Source organism: Struthio camelus, chromosome 13 (assembly GCF_040807025.1).
Source record: "Struthio camelus isolate bStrCam1 chromosome 13, bStrCam1.hap1, whole genome shotgun sequence".
Lineage (NCBI taxonomy): Eukaryota > Metazoa > Chordata > Aves > Struthioniformes > Struthionidae > Struthio > Struthio camelus.
In genome coordinates, this window is record NC_090954.1 from 18923750 (window position 1) to 18942089 (window position 18340).

Below are 18340 nucleotides of genomic sequence, written 5' to 3' on the forward strand. Positions count from 1 at the left end.
GACTTAAGGATGTTTCCATTGAAAGCATCCTGCTTTCCTTGAGAGGTAAGGTCGTGAATGCATTCATACACAGGAGGGGAACTTAACCTGGCTCTTATCTCCTGAGTGAAAGCAAATGGTAGATTTTTTTAAAAGGAAGACTTCTGCAGGTTAGGGAAGGGAAATAGCCTAACTATTGTATTTTTTGGAAATATTTGTAAAATAAAAAGAAATAGGTGATTCCCGTTCCATTTCTAAAAGGAGATGCGGAAATACCTACTTAGAAAGGATAATAAGGATAAAAGGATAATAAGCTTTGAATTCCAGACGGGAAGTTCTTACTGATAATACTGAACAAGTCCCCTAAACCGCACAAAACAGTGGATTTAAGGCACTTCTATCATCAGGTTTTTCATTATTTGTGTGTTTAGGTAGCTCACCACTCTGGGTACAGCATTCCAAAGAACACACTCTAAGCTGTTGACCTTCTTATGTACAGTGAAGGCTCTGGGATGCAGTGCAGAGGAAGGTGGGATCATCCATACCTGTGTTACCTCTGCACTTTCTAACTAGTTCTTGCTTCATGCTAGAAAAGGATGTTGAAACACTAGTGAACACTGGGGTTGGGGGAGAGGGATGCACAGAAACTTATTTCCTAGTCATGTTTGCATTATTCAGTAATATCTCTCTGGGCAACATACAGGGCAATGGTTATTTGCTGGGAAAAAGTATTTTTGGTCAAAATTCTGTTATCTGGTTCTTTAACTGCACAGAATGTGGCAATTTTCAAGATTAACCACTATATATTAAAAAAAAAAAAAGAAATAGTTTTTAGCGTCCTACCAGGGATCTAGCTAATAATTCTCTTCCTTCTGAGTAGTCAAAGGATCAACCAGATTATGCATCGTACTCCCGAATGTCTTCATCCCCCACCCACAGCCTGTATGTCTTTGTGCGGAATTTTGTTTGCCGAATTGGGGAGGATGCAGAACTCTTTATGTCGCTGTATGATCCACAGAAACTAACAATTATAAGGTAAGTTTACTTTTTTTATTGCAAAAAAGAATAGCACAAGGAGCTGGCCAAAATGGAGCATAATAGTTGTCAAAATACTAGCAACACAGAGAATGCATAAATAAAAGGAAGAAAACCGAAGGGGAAAATGGGCATGGACAGATTTAGACTTGGACTGCTAAAGGATTCTAGGACATGTGATCCCAAACTTTTTGACAGATAATTCCTGGAGTGTGAATGTTTCCAAGTCTGGAGAATGCCAAGACCACTTCAAAGTTCAGAAACTGTTAGAGTATCATGGAGGGTTTTTTATTTTAAATAAAGAAAATTTCTTTGCTGTTCCATCTAGAGCTTGTACAGATTTAGTGCATTATGTTTCTTTCTCATGAGATGTAGCAACTGGGACATAACGTATTGAATTTTATGACTGTCAGTCTAGCCAGAGGCACTCAATCATACTGGGTAGAATCTGACACAATTGCTAAAACAGGTTTAAAAAGGGGAGAAGGATGAGGGAAAATTTAAATCCCATTGTTTGGTTGTTATTTTTGCTGGTAATCTGAAGACATCCTTGAGGTTGTCTCCATAAATAGATGGAAATTCGTCTCTTGTAGAGACGTCTGTCTGATTGCCAAAGCAGAAATTTTTACAAGGAGCAATAGGGAGTTAAAGTATTTGACCATCAATATCTAAAACTAGAACTAGATGTTCTGCTTCTCTACTTAGGATCATTATGGAAGAAACTAGATTGGTAGAAAAGCGCATAGACATGCATAGGTATATGCATATCTATTTATTTATATAAAAGCATACAGGAGAGTCAGAATACAAAAATGGAATGCAACAAAATAAATGCTCTATAGCATCTAGATGATATATAAAGGGGAACTGATTAGGAACACACGGATTCAACTTCATATTCATCATCACTTACAGAGTCAGTTTTTTAAACACAACTAATAAAGCTTGTAAATTTTTAACTGATGCCATTCAGTGAGAACTCCTGCTTTCAGAATAAAATGGTAAATATACCTATGCTGGCTTAAATCCAGCATTTAGTGCGTCTTTTTTACTTTTTTTAGCAAGAGGGTAATTCCATTAGGTTTGTGCCCCCTGCCCTGATTGCAGTATTCTCCTTCCTATCAGGAAGTAGAGTATTAGAAGAGTAATGTCTAGAGTAAGTTATAGAATTAGAATAAGTTCTGAAGTTGCATAACTTAGATTAGAACGAACCTCTGGAATTTAACTAGTCCAACTCGTCTCTCGGAGCAGGACCAGCTTAGATCAGATTATTCAGTCAAGTTCTGATTATCAAGGATGGAGCTTCAATAGCCTGTGCGCTTTGCGATTACTCTAGTTTCTGTGAGTATGGCCCTTAGCTGTACGAGGAGAAAATAATATTCAATTGTGACTATCTAATGGCACTTCCAGGCGCGTATATGAAGTCTTGATTTGTTTTGCCAGGCATTCTGTAAAAAATGAAAACAGCCTTCATTTTTGAAATCTGGCAAAACCAGGCGCCTAACAGAAGAAACCCAAATATTGATCAGGAGAAGGAACCAAGAATGACTCAAAATATCACTGAATTCACTAACATACTTCTTGATGGGGAATGTTGTGTGGTCTGGAATAAAATGCTCAGGCAGCGAGGAGGGAGGGACAAGATGGGAGGGACTTCTGTTTTCAAAGATAGAGTGAAATGTTGTTGTCCTATTGATTAGATGACATGAATGTTAATGTTGCCTCCAGAAAAAGGTATCATTCTGTATGTTCTGTGTAAGTTATCTTTTGTAACTTATTACTTGTGTTGTATAGCTTTTTTCTTTTAGTCTGGTTTTACTTGCAAACAGTCAGCACAGAATATTGCCTGTTACTCAACTTACATTATATACTGTGATTTTTTTTTTTTTTATGTACCCTAAAAAAGGGATTTTTAAAACACATGGTAATAAGTTATTTATCTTCAAAACAGTGAGAACTACTTGGTGAGATGGGGGAGCAGAGGCTTTCCGAAGGAAATCGACATGCTCAACAATCTGAAAGTAGTCTTCACAGTGAGTACATGCTTTATCAAGTTCTTCTTACTTTTTATTTGCAAATCTCATTCTCTCTTCTATGATTGCTATCAGAATCCATAAAGTTAGAGCAAGACATGGAAGGAAGCAGAAGTCATCATAGGAGCAGGGCAAGATCAGCAGAGTCATTGAGTACTTCATGGCAGTGATAATGAATACTTCAATATATTTTCCTCACATCAATTTGCAACATTTCCCTAATGCCTGCCTCATCAATTTCCTGATGATTTGATACTTTTTATCTGCTGTAGCTCTTGATTGGTGCCTTCTTCCATTTATTTTTCCTTATATTTTCTTCTGATGTTAAAGTGTCAGGTTTCTTTATGTTATGTTAAAACAGTTTTCGTCCCTGCTGTAGGCTCAGTTTCTTTTTCTATTACTTACTGAAGCTCAATTTATTATTAGAGGTTCTGTTTAGATTTTTACAACTTAAAATTATTCCCCAAACAATACTTTAGCTTTCCTTTTTGTTTGTGTCTTAGGATCTTGGAAATAAAGACCTTAGCAGAGACAAAGTTTATTTAGTTTGTCAAATAGTCCGAGTTGGAAGGATGGATCTCAAAGATAGCAACTCAAAAAAATGCACACAAGGACTGAGACGGCCTTTTGGAGTAGCAGGTAACCAATGCCTCTTATGCTGTCCTTGAAGCAGGAGTTCAGTGATGCTTGCCAGTCTTGGATGGTAGAATGTCTACCGAGACATGCCAGAATATGAAACAGCTGTATCATCCATCTTCCATATCTGACTTTTGGAGTCCACGAAGACACTATCTACACTAACATTTTAGTTCAACTCAGAACTGGACTTTAGAAATGAATTTCCCAATACTGCACACTTATCACTACACAGTGCAAACCAAAGCACAGTACCAGAGTATGATAACAGAATTTGTGCATGGCTGCTGGGGATGTAGGGGCAGCCAGGGTCCCTGGAGTGGTGCCCTTCCTTGGCCAGCACCTAACAGCTGACTTGGAACTGATGCAGACCAGGGAGATCTGACTGTTTAATTAAAACAAGGCATCACGGAGGCCTGCGGCAGGTGTTGATGCAATGTGCTTTCTGCTCAGTGCTCTGCCCAACCGACCTGTCTTGAAACATGGACCAAGGAATCTAGCACGTACGTGAGTCATCAGCTTCTTGAAAGCTGATGGTGCAATATCTTTTGGAATACAATCATTGGTTTTATTTCACCCAAGTGTGCCAGTAGTGCACTCATACCTTTAGTCACAGAATCAGACCAGAGCTAGTATGAAGTAATTTTTGTCTCCTTACCCAGCCATGTCTGTACTGTGGACATTGCACTAAATGTTCTGTTCCATGAATCTGTCCCTATTGGGCTACACTGCTTGCTAATGGAGACATAAGCAAAGTACAAGGGTTGTGGTTGTCATATAGAATGTTACTACTATTAATTTGGAGAACAAAGAGCCAAGTTATCTAACTTTTTTTTTTTTTTTTTAAATGGAGGTGCTCTAAACCATATTGCCAATTCAGCTGAAAACTATTTTGAGTAGGAGAAAGACAGCAACTGTGTTTGGACAGAAAGAAATTATGACAATCTGAAAACTATTTTTCTTCAAATTTCACAAAATTAAGGATAACTGAATGTAAGAAGGGCTGTGCAGCATCAATTCCTTTCATGTTAATGGAAATCCTCAAAGGATTTCTGTGTCTGTTTTTCACGTACAATACATCTTGCTCCAAATATAGCAGTAGCTTCCATGTAACTTAAAGTGGTAACCTTCAGCCAAAATGTTTGCGTTCTTTAAATCTGGGAGATTCAGGTTGCCGTAATAAGATCAAGGAACAATTTTTTGCAGCTTCTTTTTAAGGTAAGAACAGCAGCAGCAAAGTAGTACAGTGTTTTTTCCCTCCCATAATTATCTGAAGTAGGCCATAATACTGTTAAGACTGATTCTAATTAGAAATGCTATAAAATAGAATTTTGATGCTTGGCCATTTTCAAATGAACTTTAAGAAGAATTTTGGTTGTACTTGTAAACGTTTGGAAGAAGGCTGCAGAACAGTGACCTTCTGTTACATGTTAAAAAGTGACATTAACAACGTGAATGTTTAAAGCAAGCCCTTGTGAGGTATTTAAACATGAGCTACCAGAACCATGTTTCCTAGTAGCAAAAGAACCCACATGTCCTGTAAAGAAGTAACGCTTACCGAATTGTTCCAAAGTTTATATTTTATCTTTACCTAAGAAATCACTTTGCCCCGGATGACTCCACAAGTCACATTTTCATTATTATTTGTGTTTTATTGAGCCGCATGCCTGTGTTCTTTAAGTGTGAGGGTTTCTTTGTTTTGTTTTTGGGTTTTTTGTTTAAAGCCAAAGGGGGGCTTATAGTTTAAAGCACAAGAGGGACCAAGAGAAAGGATTCCCACCCACCAGAAATTTCCGAGTTTGGGTGTGTGCTTATCTTCCCTCCCTCCCACCCCCCCCCACCCCACCCACCCCACCCAACTGTATGTCAGCAATTGGCATTCCAGCCTGAACATAATTTATTTTTATGATAAAGATTATCCATATATTGTAGAGGAAATACTTTGCACTGATTACAATAATTGATGAAAAATGCCATTAGAGTGCACAGTACCACTGTATCTAGCAAACTCTTGAAATTCTGTATATACCTTGAGGCACGAGAATGTTTAATATTCTGCATAATACATCAGTAAGAGATTTTTTTCAATACCATTATATGTTTTGATGATTTTTTCTTTTACTTTTCTAGTTATGGATATTACAGATATCATAAAAGGAAAAGCTGAAAGTGATGAAGAAAAGCAGCATTTCATTCCCTTTCACCCGTAAGATGATCATAAATATCTTACTTTTATACTTGCACAAAAATATTTCTCCCTGAAGAAAAATATCTGTGGGTGCAATGATCTGTGAAACTTTTCATGAAGAAAAATCTCCCTTCCTTTTAATATTTTTACAGTGTAGTAGTGCTAATTACTTAAGTATCACTTTAAAGTGCGTTTAAGACTTGACAAGGTTTCCATAGCATGTCAAATAAAATGAATGTCTTCCTTCAGCCATCTGGTGCCATGTCCTATTTAACAAAAACTAAGCAAGAAACATCTGTGCATCCTAAACAATGAGCTTCCCAAGTATGGGTAACCAGAAATTCATACATGCTTGATTTTTGTTACGAATTTGAGAAAAATCTGAGTAAAATTGTATTTGAGTTAAAAGTAGTTGAATTGCCACACATTAACCATTTTCAAAAGCAATGCCAGATCTGCTGTCTCAAAATGAGATGCTCATAAATCAAATGGATAAGTACCAGTATCTGCTGGAAACATCTTTTAAATGGCATTTTATTTAACACTACTTTTATGTTCTATAGAGGAAAAAATTTGAGAAAAAATCAGTTTGTCATTGGGTGCATGTCGCTTGTTTACCATTTGATCTGACTTGTTTGCTAGGTGAGAATTTGTTCCTAAGTTGAGAAGAACTCCAAGTTCATTTGTTTGGCTACTCATTAGGAAACTGAATTAGACAGGCATGTGGCTGAATGTATTCAGGTTGTGCATTCCTATAAAATGATAGCCTTTGGTAATAGGGTCAGTCTCATGGAGTGGCCTCCTCAGTTGTCACTTCCGTCTTTTTTCCCTTCAGTTTGCCTGCAAGCGTAATGTGAATGGTCTCTCACTTCAACATTTGTGTCCTTGTTTCTGCAACTCACAGGGGCAATAGATCATGAAATTAAAGAACATCTCCTAACTATTTAGGTAGGCACAAGGTGTGTCTAGGTTAGTATTTTAATTCAAGTCTGGAGTTTGTCTTCTAAGGTAACCTGATTATCCTGAGTTACAGTGCTTTGGTGCAACACAGAGCAGTCTTAAAGAATATGAACTGGATTTGTTTTGAATCCAATCCAAGAATGCATCTGGGGTGCTCCAGCTGCTAAAGGGTGACCAGAACCACTTTGAAGTAAAACTCCCCAAACACTTGTAGTGTGGATATCACTCCTGAGCACCAGTGGTTTCATGCTACGTAATTGTCCTAGGGCACCTCACTTCCTGCTGATGTAGGCAATATTTTGCTGAATTTTGATTCTCCAATTAGTGTGTGTGGTGTTTTGGGTTTTTTTTTTTTTTTTTTTGCTTTTTTAAGAATTTTTATGCTACTGCTTGGATGGGGCCTATGATTCTCAGATGTTTTCAAAGCTTCTTCCACTAGATTTTGACAAGAATAGAAAGGGTGTCTGGGGTTTTTATTTTTAATGTTTCTTTCTCCACAAGTCTTTATCTCCACCTGCCTAACCTCTATGGAGCCTAAATCATTGAACTGTGGTAAAATGGTTTTTCTTTGTAACTTAAAGTATATAGCTCTGTTTAATTTCCTGCTGAGTAAGCACAACTACCTAAAATCATTAGCGACGTTGAAGTAGCGAAGTTCAGCCATTGTAGAGTTGTATTATAAATGCCACATCTAAAGGCATTCTCAGTTGTTTAATGCATTTAATATGCATAATAATCCCTGAAATAGAAGGAACTCTGGCAATGCTGTCTAACTGCAAGTAAAAATTACATTTGAAGATGACTTTTAAGTGCCTCGTGATGGAATTTATTATAAAATCAAGTACTGTAAAGAGAACTGAAGCTGAGTCATGTGTGTTCTGAATGGTGTTTGATATATTCAGCACTTAATTTCTAGCAGATATTGTTTTTCTTTCTCCTGTAGGGTAGTGGCAGAGAGTGACTTTTTACACAGTCTCCTAAGCAAAGTCACAGCATCAAAAGGAGACAGTGGTGGACAAGGTAAAGTAGACTATTTCTGTAAAGTAACAAGGTGTTTTAGTGGAACTTCATTTCATATTGTTTCTATTTTATATTTTAGCCATAGCATCACCGTGGAGGTAGGTGAACTGTGAAGCTGAAAGTGATGAATCATGAGACTGGCAGAATGTGGGAGGCTATTTAAATTAGTAGCTATAGTTTTAGATTATATAGCCTTTATTCCTAGGTAAAGGAAGTGAATTCTTATCACAGTTTTGGTGGAGGGGAAAGAGAGATGATAATCATCTGGAGAGAGGATTTTTCTTTAACATAAACGTTTTTCCTTGTAATAGGTCTTTGGGTAACTGTGAAAATGCTTGTTGGGGATGTGATTCAAACTAGGAAGGACTATCCACACCTTGTAGATAGAACCACAGTTGTTGCTAGAAAGCTGGGATTTCCTGAAATAATCATGCCAGGTAGGACGTGCTTTTTTTTTTTTTTTTTTTTTTTTTTTGCTGCAATAGAACTAAATGTTTGTCATTCTCTGGATTAATGAACATCAACTACAAGCTTAAATAGTGATTTCTGTAATGGGTAAGTCAGAGGTTGTTTAGAATTCACTGTTTTTGATAAGTCGTGTTCCAATATTAGAGATATACATAGGAGAGTGAAATCCTTGGAAAGTATGAAACAATACTTAAACAGGAAAAAAAAAATCAAAACTGTGAGGGATAATCCATGTTCTCTGCACACAGCTTTCTTGCCTGTTGAGTGAATTATATTGGATTCTTACGTGAATCTTAAATTAACCTTATTTTTATTGTAAATTATTACTTTCATTTAATAATAATAAACAACATATGAGTTTACAATCTCTTGATTTTTGGATTTACGATAAAATATTTGCCAATTAAAGCTACTTATGGTCTGCAGTCCTCCTTTAAAAGTATCAGGATTTGAATTAAAGGGGTTTATTCTTTAATGTCGTCTTAATTTTTTACAAGTGAAAATTAAACCATGACGTTCCCGCTGGAAAAGAGCTCTGTATTTGGGTAAAACACAGCAATGGCATCTTGACATCACCTCACCAGCAGGTGTCAGTGCAGGACGAGGTTTGGTTGAAGTCACTTTCTGGAAACCCATTTGGTTGCTTTCACTTCACCCTAGTTTCCTTCGCCCTTTTTTGCTTAGAATAGCAGAGCTGAAAATTTAGGTTCAGATGGAAAATATGACTGTTTAATTTTAATCTGTTTCATTGTAGAAAAACAGGTGCTCATGTGAAGTTCAGCTGACCCTATCCTCTCACAGTGTTTTCACTGATTTTTAACCTTTTCGTTTCTCTTGTAGGAGACATAAGAAATGACATTTATATTACGTTGTTGTCTGGAGATTTTGATAAATACAATAAAACAACTCAGAGGAACGTAGAAGTGATAATGTGCGTTTGTGATGAAGAAGGAAAAATGATACCAGTAAGTTCTATTTTACTTTTTCCTGTATGATGGACATGTAAATCTAAGATATATTTTGAAAGAAACCTTAAAGTTGTCATACATTTTCATGCAATACTACTGGACAAAATAGTTGTGTTTTTTATTATGTTTAAAGTGATGTATCTATTAAAGTCCTATAAACTACAACTGATGGAATGGAGAAATAACAGTGAATGACCTATTTTAGCTTTGACTAATGAGCAAGCAGATGAAATGCTGCTTCTGACAATTGCTTCAGTTTTACTCTGGGTATTTTCTTGGGGAAATTCCTGGAGGAAACCTAGTAATACATTAAAATGTTTGAAGTATAATCTCCTTTACATAACCAACTGCTGACTTGGGCCAGGAAGGCAGAATTTTTGTCCCATGAATGAAAGTGCATGGTAGATTGCTAAGTCAGAGGCAAAATAAGAATGTGGACACTGCACATATGCAACATAAATATTTACAGTGTTTTTGTGCTTGTCTTTTTCTGTTGTGAGGAACTTTTGTCTCTTCCTTAAGGCTTTTTAACACCTGCCCAGTGCTCGGGGGGATTTCTGGCCTTTCCTTCTTGAGCTGTTTTCTGAAGCTGTTCTGTGATCATGAGGGTGAAATCGTAATGACATTCTTGCGATAAAATAAACATGGAGAAAACTCATTGTGGTTCATGACTTGCTGTAATGACTATGTTTTTGAAATTAAATGTTTGACGTAAAATGTAAGTTTAAAGTTTGAATGAAGAAAATCCTAAATCCACAGTGTCCTGGGTCCATGCAACAAAATGAAGCCCTGACGGTGGAAACATTATCTGTGGTTAGCTGTTTTCGTAGCCATATGACTTGCACGTACAGGAGAGAAGGCTATTGTGAAACAGACTTCAGTTGCAGACTGTATTATGTTGTCACAGATAATGTACTTAAAATGTATTTGCGAAAGCACTCTTTAATGAAATGAACCTATCATAATGCAATAAAAATACCACTACTTTTAAACTTTCCATTCCAGTTTTACGTAGGTCTAGTTCTGCAAATGCATCCATTCTCCAAATACTAGGAGAAAACAGATTTGTCCCTTTGTCTATGATGTGACCGAAATACACGTTCAATTCATGTGTGCTTTCTGTAGTAATATACCTTCAGGCATGTTTAAGCAACAATTTTGACAACATTTAAATGCTGTTGAATGCTCATAACAAAAGTGGTTTTCCCCATTAACTCACAGAAAATTAATGAATACTAATAGATTTTTCAGACCCACAAATTTATACCAAGTTCAATGCTTCTAATTATTGGTTCATAGATGATGCAATAACGTCACAGAACCCATTGAAACTTACTTCTGGTGCATACAGCTCAAAAAGCTTCCTTTGGGTGGATGGACATACCCTTCAGGGCTCAGAGTTTATGAATCTTCCTCGGGTGTCACGTGTTTCGTGCCACCTGTGTTAGCCAGAGAGGTTTCCTGCTCTTGGAAGCAGACTTCTTCCAAGTTTCACTGGACTTTTACTAGGAAACAGCTACGCCTCGGCAGTCCTCGGTATAGCCAATATAAGGTTAGCTTCATCTGTGCCTTCTGTCGAGGACTTAGTGTCTTTGCTTGTGTCATGTGTTGGAGTCCCAGGCAGTTTCTGGTCGGAGGCCTGGTGAGGTGCTGCTGTTCTTGCTGCCTTGAGCAGCGTTAGCAAGCAATTGTTCTGCGCGTACAGTCCTCAGCCACCACCGGCAAAGGAGGACAGAAGTTGCTCGAGTCTCTTCACAGCCTGATTGAACAAACTGAACTCCTATGTTACAAGAAAATTTGGCAAACTTGATCAATACTGAAGGTGGCTGTGTAGTGTAGTTCAGAAACTTGTTACAACATAGCAAGTTATGGTGTGGATTGGGACCAGATGAGAAACACAGGGCTAAAATTGTTGGGGAAATAGGTTAAATCAATGGGAAATTAAAATATGAAGGAAAAAATGTTTAAAATCTTTGGTAAGAAGATGTAGCGTGGGCTATTGTGAGAAAGGAGATCTAGAAATGAAAAAAAAAAAAAAAAAAGCTAGGCTGCCCTCTGAATGTCAAAAAAAATGGGGGCATTCATTACACGATGTTTTCATTGGGAAATCACCTTGGTAGTGTGCAGCCACATAACTGTTAGATTCTGCTGGAGCGGGGTAATTTTAAATAAACAGAGAATGCTGCAAAAGAATGAACTGTATCCTGATTACTTTGCACATTTCTCCCATTAATTTGGACCACGGCTCGGTCACTGCAGTGCCATAGTTACCTCGAGAACAGAGAGCGAGCCTTCCATCACCCGTTGCCCTCCCAGGCCGAACGCCTGTAACATACCCATTATTGTCAAAAACAATTACGGAGAGCGGCCCCGCCGCCCGCTTGCCTCGTGGCGCTCGCCGGAGGCGGAGTGGGGCGGGCAGGCAGGTGCGGCCGGGGCGGCGAGGCGAGGCCACGGCCGGGGCGGGCTCGCGCTCGGCGCCCTAACGGCTTCGGTGGCAGGTGGCACGCGGCGCAGCGGCGCGCTGAGGTAAAGCTGCTGCCCGCCGCCCTGGGCCGGCTCCTGGGTGGGAGGCTTTTGGTTTTCTCCATTATTGTGTTTAGCTCAAGCGACAGAAACTTACAGAAACTAAGGAGGCACTAAGCGCTACTTGTTTTTCTGCTTTTTGGAAGAATGCTGTTTGTTTGGGAGCAGGGGACAAACCCGTGAGTGAATATAGATCGGTCCTCTACTACCAGGTCAAACAGCCACGTTGGATGGAAACGTTAAAGGTATGGCACTGATCGTTTTCACTTGCCTTTTTCTGCTTGTTTGTTGATGTCTCACTTCACTTTAAAAAAAAAAAAAAAGTTGCACAGTATCAGCTTAAGGAGGTGGAAGTCTTGGTCCTGACTACAACTAGAAGCATGGTGCCTTAGTCATACATCAGTTATTAGGGATATGTGATTACTAAAGCTGAAATTTTGGCCTAGGAAGTGATGTTAAGATTTTTTTGTGTAGCAAAACAAATGAGATCATCTTAGATAACCTTATGCCTGAACATGCCTCATCAAAAACGAAGAATGGCGTTTGTTCTATTGCTGTAAAATAGTGCTGATAGGAGCTTCAACTGCGTGAGAAAAATCTAAAAAATATGCTTTTAGAAGAGAGACAAATAATTGCATAATGTATCTTTAATGTCAGTTTGGAAAATGCCCAGGAGCTACCAAAAGGTGTTCTTATAAAGCATGTCCCATTTTTGCTAGCAAGCATGACTCTTCGAAGAACGTTAAAGACGACGATACCGCAGTAAGCCTGCAATTGCACCGCCGTGTGGTGTGTTACTGAGATTGGGCAGGAGAGGACAATGAAGGGTCATTTGCAGCAGAAACTTGTGTGTTGTTTTAAAATACCTGACCAGCCCAGCGTTTTGTGTAACATACGCATGTACTTTTTTTTTTACGCAATTAGAGGATTCTTTTTCCTGTATATCTGTAATAGCAAGTATGTTACTTTAAGAAAAGCAGCCATGATTCCTTGAGATTCTGTTGAAGGCTTTGAAACTGAATTAATTTGGTCCTGAAAATATACTTAATTTATATTGCTAAAATTTTCTTACCAATCTTATAAGCAGATTAAAAAAAAGTCAGGTTATCTATTGTGAAATGTGGAAGGCTCATAATGTTGAGGTATGGCATAATACTGTATGGTTAACAGGGTAAAGAATAAGACTGCAGTATGTTTATCTTCTAGTAAACAAGCACATGTCTGCCTTAACTTACTGGGTTCAGTGCTTCATTTCTTTGGTGGTGCAAGACTTTGAGCAAAGCTTAACAGATAATTCCATATCTGCCTCCTCTTCTGTTACTGTGATTAGGCTCGATAGTTTTACATGGTCTACAGAAGGTATTATGGGGCTGGCAGAAATGGCAAATACTTATTCTAAAATAGAAGCTTAAAATAGAATGATTGAAGTCACCTGTTTCTTTACATACCTCTATTTATTGCTTTCTGATTTTACAAAAGGTAGCAGTCCCAATAGAAGACATGCAGAGGATACATCTGCGCTTCATGTTCAGACACAGGTCATCTCAGGAGTGTAAGTAGGGAATTTTTACTTTAGTGAATTTTCATTGATTGAGTCAACTAAAAGTACTATTTCATTTTACAGCTAAAGATAAAGGAGAAAAGAATTTTGCAATGGCCTACATAAGGCTAATGAAAGAAGATGGAACAACTCTTCAGGATGGCATCCATGATTTGTTAGTCCTAAAGGTATTGATCGGATCAACCTTTTTGATCAACTTTTCCTTTTCCCCCCATGAGACGCCTTTTCTAACACTGATGTTTGACTGTGTTTACTTTTCCTTGGTTAGTTACACTTTATTTCATCAAAGACAAATATTAAATCTCTCATCTGAACAAAAAAAGGCTTGATGTGATTTCTTTCGTGAACAGTAAACACTGCCCCACATTTTAATCACGGATAGATGTATCAAAGAACAATGAGGGATAATTGCTCTTCCTCCTGACTTTAACATAGTTAAAATGCTTTTGGCCTTTCCTAGAATTGAGGAAGTCACGGCAAAACTCACTATATGGCTGTAGACCATCGTTCAGGTGACAGGGAAGAAAAGTGAATAATCAAGGAATGAGATCTTAAGGAATTTGTTGTTTGAGACTGCTTTTATTGTGTCGTTACATTTAAAAAAAAAAAAAAGTAAAACACTCAGAAGTTTCAGGAAATTGATTATGAAGAGGAAGAATATTGTTCTTGGCTAGCCTTGCTTGGACAGAGGTAGTGTTTTTCACTTTGTGAATTGACCAGGGAGCAGGTGTTCTTGTTTTCTTGCAGATTACTCACTAGTAAGAACTTTGAAATCACTGCTAATATACTAGAACAATTACTTATTTTAGCTATTTCTTTATGTTCTTAGTAAACTGATTTGTGTAACATTAATAGCAAGTAGAGTGCATACAAGTAAATTAAATTGTTCAGATAGTCCAACAGAGATTAATGGCAATGTATGGTTATTTTTCTGCACTTCATTGATAAATATTTAGACTAGGAGGGCACATAATGATCATGTTGTATGACTGGGTAATGTTTGTTACAAAAATCCATCAAATACATTCCTGCGTAAACCCTGTAGGTTTTGATTAAGAGTATATATGAAAGAAACGCTAAAATGGGTTGATCCACTTTATCTTTGTTAGAAATAGACATTCTGACATATGTTTGCCTCTTCTAGAATTAAATACAGCAATTGCAAGCTGTAAATGTTCTTAAACAGTTATGCCTCTGGCCCCTCAAAATAAGTCATTTAAAAATTGTAAGGTTTAAAAGGTATACGTTATTTTCACTGCCTTCTGGCATTGGCTCTTTGTGAATCTTTTGGATGAAATTTTCAGATCTCTTTCCCATTTCTATTTAACTTGTCTCAGAACAGGAAGTCAAGATTCTCTTCTAATTCAAGAAATTCTAAGTGGTTGCAAGTTGGTAACAATGTCTGTTTTACTGTATTTTGCCTTTTGCCTATATAGATCTCTTTATAAGTCAGTTTTTGGATCTTTCTTCTTGTTTGATGGGAGGTAGAAACCGGACCTGTATGGTCATGGAAGCACATACAAACCAAATCATCAGAAAATCATTCTATATTCTTTTCTGTAACTCCTTGTTCAGATGTAATTGTAGTCTTAAGATGATGTTATGCTTGACTGAATCAGATCTGTCATGTTGTGGTAGCTGTAAGTGACAGAGCTCATCAACTCATTGGGAACGTTTTGTAGACTAGTTTTGTTAAAAACGTATACAAAGTTAGGAATGCTGTTTTAATTTTTATTTGTCTAGAAGCTCTTGCTGTCCCCAGCATCAGTCAGAAGTTCATATGTACCGAAACTCTACTGTGAGTTGTAGCATGCAACTTGATGAAATCAGGAACAAAAAAAGTTTGTTTTATTTAGTACTTCTCATCCTGTTGAAAAGCATACATTCCGTGATCTCTTTGTCCACGGCTTGCAGAGACACTTCTTTGGTACAGCATATTCTTTAAAGTACAATCTCATTATGTTCTGAAATTTTTACTGAAGGTTCAGGTGTCGAGTTAAAATGGACATACTGAAACAGAGCCGCTATTCTTTTCCTATTTGGTCTCTTTTTCTGTTCTTCAATTGTGTGCAGACATCATGCCTGTTATCACATGCATCCTGTTTACATTCTTCAGGGTGATGCTCATTACTCTTGTGTGTATGTTGGCTTCTTACATTTTAATGAGTTGTCTGTTCTTGCCTTTATTCTGCCACTGATGTCACCCATTGTAATTCCTCACTGCATCTTAAAACACAGACCTTTACATTTCCAGTATTTTATTTTTCCTGCGTGCCCATTGCAGCCTGTCTTGCTGACAAGCATTGATTCTTGGTTTAGCTGCATTAGCAATACTGGGACTTTCATGTTACTTATCATTAAATGTATACATTTAAGTCTATGGAAACATAATTTCTGGCTCACTTTTGTAGTGTGTCTTTTATAGTACTTTTATATCCAGTGTTGTAAAAAATCTAATAAAAGGTATGTTGTTTTTCAGGGTGACAGTAAAAAAATGGAGGATGCCAGTGCTTATTTGACATTACCTTCTACACGTCAACACGTAGAAAATAAAGGAGCAAGCATAGGCAGGAACTCAAGTATTGTAGGGGGACTCTCAGTAAGCTCGCGAGATGCGTTTTATATTTCATCTCTTGTTTGTTCTACAAAGTTAACTCAAAATGGTATGTATTTCCTAACCAGGTTGAAGTTTTAGAAGAATACTTTTGCACAAGTGGTAAATCACATATTTAAAACTTTAATATCTGTCTCTCTGTTTTTTATTAGTGGGCTTGCTAGGTCTCTTGAAGTGGCGTATGAAGCCAGAGCTGCTACAGGAGAACCTGGAAAAACTAAAGATTGTGGATGGAGAGGAAGTTGTGAAGGTAGATCTTGTTTTGCTGTTGGGACTTTGCAGAGAGGGAGCAACAGTGCGATACTGTGTTCTTCATGCATTTTCCAGCTTTTTGCTTTTCCTCTGACATACAAAAATGCTTTTTTCACCGTATGTTAATGTGTGTCTGTGTGTATCCTGTATTTATTTGCAAACAGGCAGACAAACATAAAATAATGATGGTAAAGACAGACGAGTATATGGGCTTGGTACAGATCATGAAGTTAATGGAGCAAGAACACCACTGTTGCTCTAGAACTTTCTCCTTTTTCCTTTTCTTGGCTGAAAGTGGCTGGCTGTACTTTAGGAATAGGCTTTCCATTCTGTTTGTTTCTTCAGGATTCAGTTGTTTTGTGTTGTCAGGTAGATTGAACTGCCTATGGCAGTGCTTTGCTGCGTTATGCTATGAAGTATGCTAAATAAATAATTTGGAAGATGCTTTCCTGTGTAAGACTTTCTTCTCCTATTTAAGGTAGATTCTCTATTTTGATGCAAAAAGAAAAGGAAACAATAATCTTCAAAACAATCGAAGTTATGAGCTGATAGGTTTGAAGGAGTGTTTTGCTGTTGAGTGTGAAATGAGGGACTGATAAGTAAGTGGTACCTGCTGTTAGATTTAATCAAACTTAATAAAAGTGTGTTCTTGATTATCTGTTTTTAGTTACCACTAAAATCTTAGTTAACTTAATATCTTGACCTTAAATCTTAGATCTTCTGTTCACTTTGTGCTATAGTTTAGTACTCTATAGTGTATTAGACATCTGCCATCTGTCAACACTTGATTTATTTTAGGAAATTTTCCCTAAAGGGTTAAGATTGTGTTCCGTATATTAAGGCATCTGACTTGCAATATTGTAGTCTTTGGCCAAAGTAACAACATGCGTTGGCCGGTTCTAATGGTTGTTGCTCATGCTCATCTTTTTAATTACCTAATTACTTCCCTTGCCTTTTTTCCAAGACTCCTCTGATTTCTATTTTTATTTGTAATCAGTGACCTATTTTAGTGCTTACTAAGGAAAAATATGCATAAGGAGGTATTTATAGAGGGCTAGATGATACTCTTCACTTGAAATATGGCATGGTTTTTACAGACAAGATTTGATGAGAAAGGCATCCTTTACACTTCCTTGGCCACTATACCAGTACAAGATACTGCTGTTCAGCAGATGTAAAATTACATAGACGCTGATCTGTGGTGGTGCACAATGAACTGAAAACTGCGTAACAGTGCTTCAGCACGGTCCCGGAAATCTGTCTCGCTACTGAGGAAGCTGATATATCTTAAGTATGATGTACCATGTCTGTGATTCCTCGTACTCTAGTTTTTTATTTCGGTGTCAATAGAATGTCATATTTTTCCATATCAAAATGGAAGACAAAGCAAGTGTTCACCTCACTGAAGCTCCAAGAAATGACTGTTGTTCAGAAAATCCTTTCATAATTTGTTTTTTAGATCATTTACTAAGTTTGACTTAAGGTAGTGATGGTAGTTTTGCTCTTCAGGAGCCTTTAGTGCTGTTGGTTTTCCATCCTTCTCCTGAAAACATGGATGCTTTTTAGAGTCGTACAAGAAGTATTCATGGTTCTATGGTAATGCGTATCCTAGCTGTTGGGATTATCTACCTTGTGGGATAAGTCCTAAGAATAGCACATAACTTGGTATCATAAGACAATAAAGCCCAACTTCAATTCTTAAAACGTACTGCATCTTGAAGTTACTCTCCTCTCTGGCTTCTCTGGCTTTAGGGTTTTTTTTCCCCCTTTCCTCCCCTTTCTTTACAAGTGCAGAATATAGAAAGTGAGTCAAGATTTGGGTTGTACTTTTTAGTGTACCATCTGTATCTTTTCAATACAATTGCCGTGTTGGAGAAGAGTGTCCATGTGCTGATGACAGAAAGCTTTGAGAGCAAGAAAGATTAAAACTAATAGTTCTGGGGATTACCAGTAGAAACCAGAAACGTTGGAGTTGCATTGCCATTGTCACTGGGCTTCATGTTGCAATTAAAGCATGACTGTGATTGTACAGGCTGTTAACACATTGGAAGCGAAGAAAACGATTGCTATAAATCACTTGATGTACCAAGATCTTTATTT

General features: G+C 37.5%; 1 protein-coding gene across 2 annotated transcripts in view; it reads left to right on the forward strand.

The window, feature by feature from the left end:
* The window catches only part of DOCK2 (dedicator of cytokinesis 2), a 224275-nt gene that overhangs the window by 21147 nt on the left and 184788 nt on the right, over positions 1-18340 (forward strand). For both annotated transcript variants that reach the window (XM_068959212.1, XM_068959214.1), the window contains 12 exons: positions 860-1014; positions 2966-3047; positions 3551-3686; positions 5814-5889; positions 7775-7851; positions 8163-8288; positions 9160-9284; positions 11960-12058; positions 13293-13365; positions 13438-13541; positions 15854-16037; positions 16141-16238. In XM_068959212.1, the coding sequence (XP_068815313.1) occupies positions 860-1014; positions 2966-3047; positions 3551-3686; positions 5814-5889; positions 7775-7851; positions 8163-8288; positions 9160-9284; positions 11960-12058; positions 13293-13365; positions 13438-13541; positions 15854-16037; positions 16141-16238 (1335 nt within the window). The remainder of the gene's footprint in view (positions 1-859; positions 1015-2965; positions 3048-3550; positions 3687-5813; positions 5890-7774; positions 7852-8162; positions 8289-9159; positions 9285-11959; positions 12059-13292; positions 13366-13437; positions 13542-15853; positions 16038-16140; positions 16239-18340) is intronic.